This window comes from Apiospora kogelbergensis (assembly GCF_038363985.1).
Source record: "Apiospora kogelbergensis strain CBS 113332 chromosome Unknown utg000001l_segment0_segment0, whole genome shotgun sequence".
NCBI classification, from domain to species: domain Eukaryota; kingdom Fungi; phylum Ascomycota; class Sordariomycetes; order Amphisphaeriales; family Apiosporaceae; genus Apiospora; species Apiospora kogelbergensis.
Window position 1 is genome coordinate 458,568 of NW_027117418.1, and position 11,608 is coordinate 470,175.

The 11,608-nt window shown below is 55.0% G+C and overlaps 3 protein-coding genes across 3 annotated transcripts; 2 read left to right on the forward strand and 1 right to left on the reverse strand.

Annotated features, from left to right (window-relative positions):
• Window positions 1-816: 816 nt before the first annotated feature.
• PG998_000152 (uncharacterized protein) lies at window positions 817-1,284 on the forward strand (the record flags this gene model as incomplete). The annotated part of the gene is made up of 2 exons (XM_066866970.1): window positions 817-1,198; window positions 1,259-1,284. The coding sequence occupies 2 exons, from the start codon at window positions 817-819 to the stop codon at window positions 1,282-1,284; spliced, it is 408 nt and encodes a 135-aa protein (XP_066735385.1).
• Window positions 1,285-2,294: 1,010 nt separating this feature from the next.
• PG998_000153 (uncharacterized protein) lies at window positions 2,295-3,693 on the forward strand (the record flags this gene model as incomplete). The annotated part of the gene is made up of 2 exons (XM_066866971.1): window positions 2,295-2,978; window positions 3,037-3,693. The coding sequence occupies 2 exons, from the start codon at window positions 2,295-2,297 to the stop codon at window positions 3,691-3,693; spliced, it is 1,341 nt and encodes a 446-aa protein (XP_066735386.1).
• A 144-nt stretch (window positions 3,694-3,837) lies between these two features.
• On the reverse strand, window positions 3,838-11,570 carry PG998_000154 (polyketide synthase; the record flags this gene model as incomplete). The annotated part of the gene is made up of 14 exons (XM_066866972.1): window positions 3,838-4,740; window positions 4,804-4,943; window positions 4,976-5,117; window positions 5,214-6,371; window positions 6,416-6,714; window positions 6,798-9,348; window positions 9,416-9,730; window positions 9,925-9,950; window positions 10,033-10,156; window positions 10,213-10,435; window positions 10,536-10,844; window positions 10,899-11,010; window positions 11,063-11,425; window positions 11,498-11,570. The coding sequence occupies 14 exons, from the start codon at window positions 11,568-11,570 to the stop codon at window positions 3,838-3,840; spliced, it is 6,738 nt and encodes a 2,245-aa protein (XP_066735387.1).
• Window positions 11,571-11,608: the final 38 nt, after the last annotated feature.

The following is an 11,608-nucleotide window of genomic DNA, read 5'->3' on the forward strand; positions in this document are numbered from 1 at the left end:
GTGAGCCGTGCTTTTACCTATAGGGGTTCGCAATCTGAATCCAACGGGCTACGCAAGGATGCCAATTGGCTGGACTCAAGGAACGTTCGACAAAGAGGGCTGTGTGGGTATAGCCAAGATACTACTATAAGCTGACAGCATCACAGCCTGCCCTATCAAGGTCTGATAAGCGCTCCGGAGGATTGGCATGATAGCTTGGCATGCGGAGTTCCTCCGCGGTCAAATTCCCTTGTTAGTCGGGCCGGACGCATTGTTGCTGACTCAGAAGAAATCTAAGCGCCGCGGTTGTTTCAATCATCTTGTTGTCTTGATACGTGTACGGCGTCCAATGAGCTACAGATCCTCCCCCATTTGCACTCGGCCAAGCCTTCCCGATGCGAGTGGGCCCCGTATTCCGGAGAAATGGAGTGACACTGCCTGCCGTATTGCCAAAGTCTCGGCGCTCCTGAAGACGGTACCTGCAGCCCGGAAGAACTAGATTATAGCGCTGAGGTCCAAGACTCGGGCGCGTCAGCTGACATATTCATCAACTAATTTTCGAGGCGCAATTCTATAATTAAATTTATATTCCAAGATCTGGATTTCGAGAGATCACATTCCATTGTTGACAAGGAGGCGATTCATCTTGCATGAAATTATGAAATGTTCATCTCAATGGCAAATGGAATATATTAGTTGGTTTTGCCCATTCGCACCGATCTTCTGCGGCACCTAAGGATAAACTACAAAACTTATCCACACACTTGTCTCTTCTGTCAAGAACCTTTCAACCTTAACTCGCTAGAACTATCATTAAGTCCTTCAGTCACCAACAAGATGCGCTCCATATCACCCTTCTTGCTTTCCTTTGCCCTCTACTCTTCCCTAGCATCCGCATACACCGTCAGGTTCTATGCCAGCTTGAAGAAGCAAGGCCCTCCCGACAAGCCGTCGTACGGGTGCGGCGGTAACGGCGCCTCTCCCAAAGAATTCAAAGACATCAAGCCGGGCGACTGCCAGGTTGCCCCGGACCCCGGCTGGCAGCCCATCTGCATGAAGGTCGAGGGCGAGGCCAAAGACGCCGGCTTGCAGGTCGTCTGGTTCAGCTCGGACGACTGCAACCCCGCGAACCACATGGGCAACGGCGATGACCGAGAAATGGGGCATAATGTCCAAGGCTTCAAGTCGTGGCAGGTCTGGGATCTAATGGAAGAGGATAGTGAGTCTTTTTGGTTTCCTCAGCTATGCTGTGATACATGCTAACACATTTATGAACTAGACGCGATTACATGCAAGACTTCGTGAGGGTATCAGGAGTATTATGAGCATTCTTAAGGGGTATAGGGTCTTGATGTGTTATTGTACTTTAAGCTAGATAATTTGAATTTCTCTTTTACCTTATCTTGTACCCGACTGCTGAGTTTAGTAGTTATCTAGGGGCCCAGTATGCGCACGACCGTCTATGTAAAACTTACCTGCTGTTGAGGAGATAAAATACTTTATCCCACATACTATGTGTGTGTAGAAGGAACGTCTCTCTCTATCTCTGTTGCGGTTCTCTAAGCAACATCACCATTAAATTCTCATTCGACACCTATCTTGCCATGATGTGAACTAGATCGTGCAGCTGGATAAGAGGACCCGAGCCCCAGAGAGTGTGAGCCAATACCTGGCTCGTCCAGAGGTGAACTAGATCGCGCCGCTGGACAGGAGGATTCTAACCCCAGAAATTGTAAACCAACACCTACCTTATCATGATGTGGACTAGGTCGCTCAGCTGGACAAAAGGATTCAAGCCCTAGAGAGTGTGAACCAATACGGGAGTTGTTGTGCCGTAGACATGTGCAGCACACCTGCTAATGGGGGCGTAAAATTTAAGGGGCTGTGTTGGAATAGAAGGTCGCCTAAACTGGGCAAAGTCAATTACTGACGCGCCCGGCCTTTTGCCCACCGAATTGGTCAATACGGCGTAAGGCTGTGCTGAGGTGATATAACAACATACCAAGCCATGACCCCAAGCTTCCTCCCAATTCAACCTTGCATAGGGTAAAAATTTCACTTAGTGAATAAAAAAGGAATTACCTTAAAATAGGATTTCATGCACAACGTAAGACGACTTCGCCCCATAGTCAATTTCCGGAGCTTCACACCAACAGAGTTGCGCTTCGAATAGAATCTGACCAAAGTAGGCATTTGAAAGCAGATGCAGAGAATGTTCGTTATATTAAAGCCAGGAAGTAGTCAATAGATTTGGCGGTTCACCAACATCACGACAACCCAGCCAGCACACCGAGTTCCAGTGATTGTCTTTCAAAATGCATCGTCCTAGGCTGTCCTCACTCAAGGCCTTGTTCTTTATCATCAACCACATCGCGGCTACCCACCTTCCCCATGAAGTACTTGCACCGCGCCTGACCGGGCGCAACGAGGCACCGTCTTACGATGCAGCGCTTGATTTGTTGGCGCTTCGAGCGTCGCAAAACACCAACATCTGGGCTTACAGGGATGCATGCAACAACTGCAAGAAAGACTGTCCCAAAGACAAGATACAGGATAAAAAAGACTGCTCCAAATGCGCCGAGTGCCCCAAAGGCAAGAAGCCCAACAAGGACCAAACCGCGTGCGAGGACGAAAAGACCTGCAAGAAAGATTGTCCCAAGGACAAGATCCAGGATAAAAAGGACTGCTCCAAATGTGCCGAGTGCCCCAAAGGCAAGAAGCCCAACAAGGACCAAACCAGTTGCGAGGACGACAAGGACAACGGGTGCAAGAAATGCCCGGACGGCGAAGTGCGAGACAAGAAGGATTGTAAAAAGTGCTTGAAGAAGTCAGATCTCTTCAAAAACAAGAGAAAGGCTCTCCAAGAGAAGCGTGACAAGACCTTCGAGAACTACGCCAGGAAGCAAAAGGATAAGAATTGGGATTCAACCAAGCGTAGATATGAAGGCAGACACAAGGAGAAGGACCCCGAAAGAAGACGGAAGATGGTCCGGCGTCTCGTAAGTTATGCCCACTCATGATTACCGTTTGAGCTTTATGTAACTAACGCATACGCAGAGTCGCTGCTCCGTCCTAGTCCCTCTTTCCATGGGCGGCGAGTTCGCCGTCTCGGTGGACGAGCTCTGGGACGAGAAGTGGGTTGAGAGCGACGAGATGGCCACGTTCTGGCCCGGGTCGCTGTCGAACCGCGCCATCGACTCGTGGAAGGACGACCACAGCGACGAATTCCTCGAGGGCGACAAGTACCTGGACCTGTGGATGAAGGCGGGCCAGAAGAAGCCGGACGCCAAGGGCAAGCGGGACCCCACCGAGGTCGACGTCCTCGCCAGCGCCGACAACATCCCGTCCCTGTTCGCGCGCCAGCAGCAGCAACCCGCCGACCTCGTCCCTGCGCAGCCGCCGCCCACCGCCACCACGACGGATCTCGCGCTCCGCCGCGGCGCCGGTTCCCCCTTCGCGACCACCACGGCGCTCTCGACGCACGTGGACAAGCGCTTCATCCCCGCCCTCATCGCCATCTTCGCGGCCGTTCTACGGACCATCGTCGCGGTGGCGCGCGTGGCGGTGCGCGTGGGATTGCAGTCGCTCAAGAAGGGCGTGCGCGTCACCAAGGGCCGCAACGCCAAGTCCAAGAAGGACCAGCGCGAAAAGGCGGAGAAGATGAGCAAGGACTCGAACTGGAAGCGATGTCTCGAGGGGTTGGATCCGTTCTAATTATTTTCGATAGATAGTTGGAGTGTAAGGAATGTTTTGTTTATTATATTCAAGTTAGTTTTTGTACGATCTTATATTTTTCAAACCCGCATAAAGAAATTCGACGCCACGCTTCCCTCTTATTTCTATCCTGTCTATGTATAACTACGTTGATACATCTGTAACGATACCCATCTTATCCGCGACGACAATAGCCAGCTTAGTAAAGCTAAGCGTGGGTGCAAGTAGCTGCTGGAAGGGATAGTCCAACCCGAACTCCTTAAACAGCCAGGTTCGCATCTCTGCCCCGATCATGCTGTCCAGACCATAACTGGCGATCGACGGACCGTCAAGCTCTATGCCATCTACGGGAATCATGAGAATGATGGACACGCGCTTTGCGATGTGTGCCGCGATGGCCTGCACCGCCGCCTTGTACCCCTTCTCGGCCAGTGTCGCCCTCAACGCCTCGGCAAAGCTCTCGCCGCCGCCGCCGCCACCATTGCCGCCACCCCTCTCCTTCTCCATCGCCTCGATGGCGGCTCGCACGTGACAGAAACGCGCGTCGCGGTACCAATACAAATCCAAGGTTTCCGCGGGAGTTGACGCGATGGCGGCACCGAGGCGCGCCGCCTCCATGCCCATGACGACGGTGCTGTCCGTGGCGTTCGCGCGCGCGCGACGACCGTGGGCCATGGCCGTCTCGAAGCCGCGCAGCATCTCGTGCTCGTCGATGCCGTAGAGGCCCTTGCGCACCAGCCCCTCCTCGAGCCCGTCCGTCTCGGCCACGACGCCGACGTCCAACACCATGGGCAGCACCAGCGCCGTCGCCGGCAGGCCGCGCGCCGTCCGGTACCGCGCCAGGGACTCGAGCACACCGTTGGCCGCGGCGTAGTTGCTCTGGCCCATGTTGCCCAGCAGCGCCGAGATGGAGCTCGTCAGCACGAAGAAGTCGAGGTCTAGATCGGGTATATCCTGTAAAGCCTTATGTAGCGACACAGCGCCACGGGCCTTGGGAGTCACTGCTTTCTGGAACGAGTCGTAGTCCATCCGCTCAAACATGCCATCCTGCGAGTGGAAGACAATACGTTAGTGAAACGCTCATCACGGGGTAAGCAACATCTCTCTTACATTGAGCACCATGGCCGCATGCACGACACCCTGGATACGGTGCGTAGCGGCCACTTGGGTGACCACTTCTCTGATGGCTACTTCGTCAGACACGTCGGCGCGGAAGACTTGTGCTGAAGCCCCCGTCTTCAAGATTTCCTCTACAACCAAGGCAGCCTGGGGCTATCGGTACCAGATCTCGAGATGAACACGAAGTTTCGTGCCCCGAGCTCTATCATGCGCTTCGTGAGACTACGTCCCAGTCCGCCCAGACAGCCAACTAGGAGGTAGGCCGCATCACTTGAGAGGCGGCAAAAGTCTCGTTGGGGGATTATCTGTTAGAGGTCGAAATACGACATTAGCGACAAATCAATGATGGAACAGCAAGATATTTAGTTGAAAAGTTCTTGAGGAGCTTGATTATAACGTACCTTGAACTGAGCTTCACTTGGTCGCAAGTTGATAATTCCTGTCTTGGCGCCTCCGTCGCTGCTACCCGCTTGCGCGACAAGATCCGACGCGATGACGCCCTTGGAGACGATTTCACTGTTCTGTTCGATGTGACGCATGCAGCGCGTAAGTAACGATGAGGAGGGCGTTGAGTTGGCAGGGACGGTGACAAAGGAAGCGCCTCTTGCGAAAGGCGTTGCATCGGGCACCACTGGTCCCGACTCGTTGTGTAAGACGACGAAATTTCCTGAGACTGGCATACGCCTCCAGACTTCGCGACTTAGATCATCAAACGATTGAGCAAAGACATGCACCGGGTGGTTTGTCGCATTTGCGGCCTCTATGTGTGTCGCGATGGTTTCGATGTCCTCTGCTACCAATAGCTTGATGCCGCTGTATGCCGCCTGTGACTGGTAGTGGTCTTTCTCTGTTGACCGAACCACGATAGACAGGTTCCAACCTTGGGCTTTAGAGAGGCCAACAATGGCACTCATCGCAGCTGGTGGTCCAGGTAAGGCTATCAGGGGACAGCCAGATTGCAGCTGCGTTCTATTGAGGCTGAGATCCAAGATCTTTGAGAGGGGATCCAAAGTTTCGAGAAGATCAACTTCGTTGAACCATGGCGACCCGTCCATTGTGGCGAACACGGAAGTGCGCACGGCAGTCGTCAAGTCCCCTGAAACAAAGCCAACTGCGCGCTTTCCGATGGCAGTCTGAGGAATATCATCGCCCGCCTTCGTAATGGTGCCCACCATCAGTACACCACCCGAATGCGCAAGGGGGTCTTGCGAAGTCGAGACACGAAGCTCAATCTCATCCGGCGCCAGCGCTGTTTCAATCCGATTGACAAGTTCCAATCCAACCTCGTCATTGATCTTGTGGACTTTCATAACTTGGCCCTCATGAATGGGCCCAAGCTTCACATCGGACAGTCTAGCACCCTCGTCGAGCCGGCGGTTCAGGCTGTCATCGGCTAGAACCCGCGAGATGTGCAAAACGCCCTTGTCCAGCCAGAACTCCGTATCACGACCCGAATCCCGGGTATCGGCGTGCGCAACAAGCTCCACAATTGCGCGGCCTACGGCTTCCGGCGACTCGTCCTCACTGTAGTCGAGGAGGACGATACGCGACGCCGCCATCTCCGAGCACAAGGCGCGAAGGAACCCCCTGCCATGCCACCGACCAGGGAGTGGCCCTGCAGCACACCTTTAGTAAGCCATAGGAGGCGAACACCCGTCGTCAGCAGTGCTTTGAGCGCATCAAAGGATTTTCGGTTCAAGCAGGAGTAGAACTGGCCGTCGGTGTCATCAATGACAACGTGCTCGCATAGACTGGATGCGTCGTCAGTCAATTCTCTCTGTGTAATGACACTTCCTGTCGATTCCAGAGCCTTTTTCAAACCCTCCAAAGACCCCTTGGAATCTTGGAATGAGAGAAGGGTAATAGGTGGGTGAGATGCACCGTTGGTCAAGGGCTTGGTGCCTATCGGTTGCAAGGCATAATGCTTGTTGGTTATAAAGGCTGAATTAGGAGCCTGCGAGGTGTCCAGGTCCCCGATAATCCACCCCCCTCGCCGACAAGAGGTTGCAACGGCTCCAGGTTCGAGTGATTGACCACCAAGATATCAAATGTCTCTTTATCGAAAGCGAGCTTCCACGTCTCTGGGTCAGATTCAAGCGGTTGCAAGACTACACGACCCTGGCATTTTTCGGAAAGGGTAGGTCCCAACTCTCCTGAGAAGCCTACGGTAATCTTGGCTTTGCTAGGGAGACTAGCTATGATGCTTTCAATGTCTTCAGCGGTTGATGACCCGCGGATCAGCACACTGGCGATGGGTTGGCGGTGACACACCAGCTCTACAAGCTCCATGAGTGAAATCTCTGTATCTTGGCCCGAAAGCAGCTGCACGGACCGATCCCCAGGTGCCTGGCATAGATCAGGCTTCCAGACCGATGTCGAAAAGGGCATGGGCGGCGCCGCCTCGTGTGCCGATACGGGCACGGCGGCTTCATACGCAACACAGGTGAGGTTCTTAATGTCGAGGAGCGTCTGGTTGCTCTTGCCCATAAGCTGCACGTGGGTATTGAAGCGACGGCCGTCAATCGCGTCAGTCCAAGCGAATGCTTTTCCGTCAGCGGCGGCGGCCGGGTCGCCGATGTCGTTGGGGTCGGGCAGCGCGATGGTGACCTCCTCGATGCGCGTGGGCACGACGCCCCAAGGCATTTCCCGGTGCTTGCCGGCATGCACCGAGATGATGACCAGGTGCAGACACGCGTCAATGGTGGCCGGGTGTAGCAGGGCGCGCGACTCGCCCTGGATAAGGCCGGAGGTCTCGCGGACCGTCACGGCTCCAGCCGCCTGGTGTGTCCCGCGCTCGGTGCGCGCGTGCTGCAGCTGCTGGAACGCGGGCCCGTAGTGGAAGCCTACTCGCTCAAAGGCCGAGTACCACCGGTGCCCCGGCACGCACTGGGACAGCGCTTTCTCAACCACAGGGATGCGCCCTTGGCGGGCTGACAATACGTCGGTGCTCGCGGTAACACCAGTTTCGGCATGGACGCGGCCCGAGCAGTGGGATTTCCACTCGTCTTGGTCAGAGCACGACTCGATGGTAAATGTGTACCATCCGGCAGCTTCAGCAGGGCACAGCGTCAACAGAGTCTCGATGCCCTCTTCCTCACTGTCTGGGATGTTCAGGGTGGTTTTGATGTCGATGTCGCGAAGCGTGACGCCGTGAAACCTTCTCTTCAGACCGTCTCCCGCCTTCTCTTCCGTCTCGTGGACCTGACGGACAGCCTCAATTGCCATGGACAGGTAACCTGCGGCGGGGAAAATGGAGCTGCCTCCGAGGCTGTGGTCGCGAAGCCAGGGCACGTCGCGGACGCGTAGCACATTACGCCACGCCCTGTTTCCCGACGAGAGGCCCGACACGCGGCTCCCGAGCAAATCGTGCCGCGGGTATGTGAGGCTGCGCTGCTCGGCGCTGGCGCGCGGCTCGGCCCAGTGGGACCGCTCGTAGTTCCAGGGGTAGGGCGGCAGGTCCACCAGCAGGTATTGAGTGCGGGGCTTTCGGAAGGCGGAGCGCTCGCGCTCGTCGTACGCCGCGGCGTTGACCTCTTCGAGGCTGACCGGGTACTTGGCCAGGAACAAGGAGCCCGCCGCCGAGAGGAGCTGGTCGGCATCGTTCTTGTCCCGCGCCATGGACGCGACGTAGGTGAACCGGTCGAGCTGGGCGGCTTTGCAGATCTGCTTGAAGGGGCCGGCGAGGGCCGCGTGTGGCCCGATCTCTAGCGCTATTCTCACGTTGCTGAATTCTTCGCTGGCGCCCAACTTCTGCACTGCCTCGTCGAAGCAGACTCTCTGACGCAAGTTCATGCTGAAATAGCCGTCGGGCAAAGCATCGCCAACCATGGCCTCGCCCGTGACGGAAGAGATCATGGCGGATCTCTGGCGGAGCATTTGCTGATCATCCTCGCCCAGAACTTCAAGAGAGGTGGCGAGGAGAGACTCGTAGGCTGTGGCCACGTTGGCCATGTGGGGGGAATGATATGCTCGGCCCGTCTTAAGCTCCCGTGCGAAAATGCCCTTGGAAGCAAGAGACTCGCGCAACTGAGCGATTGCCTCACATCGTCCACTGAGTGTTACACTCTGGGGTGAGTTCACGCATGCAATACAAACCTCGTATGGGTCAGCGGGGAGCCATGGCTCGATCTCTTCCTTGCCCAGACCAACTGCCAGCATCGAGCCGGTACCCGAATGCGACTGGACAGCTGACCCGCGGCAGTATGCAGCAATAATGGCGTGCGGCGCGCTGACCAGGCCGGCAGCATATGCAGCAGCTATTTCGCCCGACGAGTGCCCCACGCTTACCACGGGCTCGATGTTCCACTGTGAGAACAGATCCACCAGCGCGATCTGGATCGCTGTGCACAGCGGTTGCACCACCACGGGGTCATTAATGCAAGTGGCTATCTCGGCTGGGTCTCCGAGGAGCAAGTCAGCCAGCTTGAACGTTGGAGCGGGTGTTGCCTTGGCTAGCACCCTGTCCAGGCTGCAGATCACGTCAGCGAACACAGGGTATTCCGACATGGCCACACGGCCCATGCCAATCCACTGAGCCTACGGTTACTTGGTCAGTACATGCCTTTTTCAATGGCTGCGCTAATGCGGGAAGGGAAAGACTTACCCCTTGGCCGGTGAAGAGGAATGCAACTCCAGGCGCCTTCTTCGCCGTGGCGGCGCCGGATCGAAGCACAGTAGGGTCGAAGGCAGCAATCTCCTGCCCCTCTCGGAGCACAGTGAATGCCCTGTGAGCAAAGGTTGTGCGGTGAAGATTCAGCGTGTGGGCCAGGTCGATGGCATAGTAGTCCGAGGCCACGGCAGCAATGTCGGCAATAACTCTTCCGAGCGTTATCTTATCGTGAGCGGAGAGACATAGTAACACCGGCCTACTGGTTGAGTGATCATACTGCGCGTGGCGCTTAGATTGTGCGTGTCGATACTAGACATGCTTGAGTCAGTATCTGCAGTACCGCTTTCTCGTAGCCGAGGCTCATAAGTGAATACTTACACCAGGATACAACGACTCCACAGCCTCAACCACGACATGGCCGTTGGTCCCCCGTAACCAAACGAAGAGACACTTGCTCGGCGTATGGGAGAGCTGCTTGGCCACGGAGATGTGTTTTTGTTCACCCTAATATTCCACTCATCCTCGAGAACTATGATCAAGTCAGCGACTACCCAACACAACAGTGAAATGCCGAAGCTGCCTCCCCATCACTAAGTTGTATGATGACTTACTTTCCGGATTGAGCTTGTCTAGCAAGGCAACTCCTGGAATGAGTGACGCCTCTGTCATCAAAGCTGCTTTCATAACAGCAAATATTCCACTTGCTGCTTCGCTGTGGCCGATATTGGGTTTGACCTATAATTGGCCATTAGATGCTGAAATCCCTTCGTTAGAAAATCGAAAATGCTTACAGCACCGATGATCAAAGGGCTTTTCGGTGACCGAGTGTCGTTAAGCGCGTTTGATATCGCCCGCACCTCAATCGGGTCCCCCACAGGCGTACCGGTCCCATGCAATTCGGCATACGCCGTTAGGTTCGGATCCAGGTTTGCCTTTTCATACGCCATGCGGACGACACGCTCCTGACCTTGAACACTGGGATGTGTGATACCCATACCTGGAACTTTTCCATTGCTGTAATACAGTATTCAAGTCAGATTCGCCACCCAAATTTTGTAATAGGAAATAGAATATGATCACATAAAATAGGTGCATCAATGGCAATAATACTAACGTGTTAACGGCGGTTGAGCGAATAACACCCCGAATAGGATCGCCGCAGCGAATGGCATCCGAAAGACGCTTCAAGTAGACAGCGCCGGCACCCTCTGCGCGGCCATAACCGTCGGCAGCGGCGTCAAAAGTGTGGCATGTAGAAGTGGGTGAAAGAATGCCCAATTTGGCCGTATTCATGTGTTGATCGACCGTGATAATCAAATTGACGCCTCCGACGATGGCGCCATCACAGTCCCGTGCGCGGAGTGCATGGCAGGCGTTGTGCATGGCGTATACGGAGGACGAGCATGCCGTATTGATTGTGAAGCTGCCGAGATACGTGTTAGCCAGGTCTATTGATAAATCATAGTCTCTATCTCACCTTGGGCCGTTGAGATTGAAAGTATTTCCGATGCGGGCGCTGATGATGCCAGTGTCGACTCCAGTGGCCGCATAGTTGTGCCGAAAGTCAGGTTCGCGAGTTGACATTTGCTCTGGCAGTACCGCAATCAGCTTACGACTCCCGTCAGGTTAAATGAGACTTACGGTAATCGGACGTAAAGGATCCGACAAAGACTGCTGTATTGGTGCCCGAAGCTGCGTCTAACGTGAGGCCGGCCGAGGTCAAACACTCAAAGGTAACTTCAAGCATCTTCCTCTGCTGCGGATCTAGCCACTGCGCCTCTACTGGGGTGATATTGAAGAAGGTGGGATCAAAGTCCTCCGGGCTTCCATCGAGGAAATAGCCACCGGGAACGTTGAAAGATCCAGGCCGGTGCAAGTTCTCGTGAAGGTGCGCGTCGATGTTGAACCGCGACTCCGGCACTTTGGCTGTTTGTCCTGTGCGCTTCTCCACCAGCATCTGCCAGAAGGAGGAGTCTGAGTTGACTCCGCCAGGGAGACGGCATGCTGTTGAAGGCAATACCGATCAGTCTAGGCTTAAACAATGGACTTGTAGAAATCGCGGATCGGTGAACTTACACATGCCACAAATGGCGATAGGCTCAAGGGGGCCGCCATCCGAGGCCTCAGCTTCAACTACTCTTGGTGACATGGTGTGTTTGAGGGGAGTCTGAGGGGTGTAACAGGCGT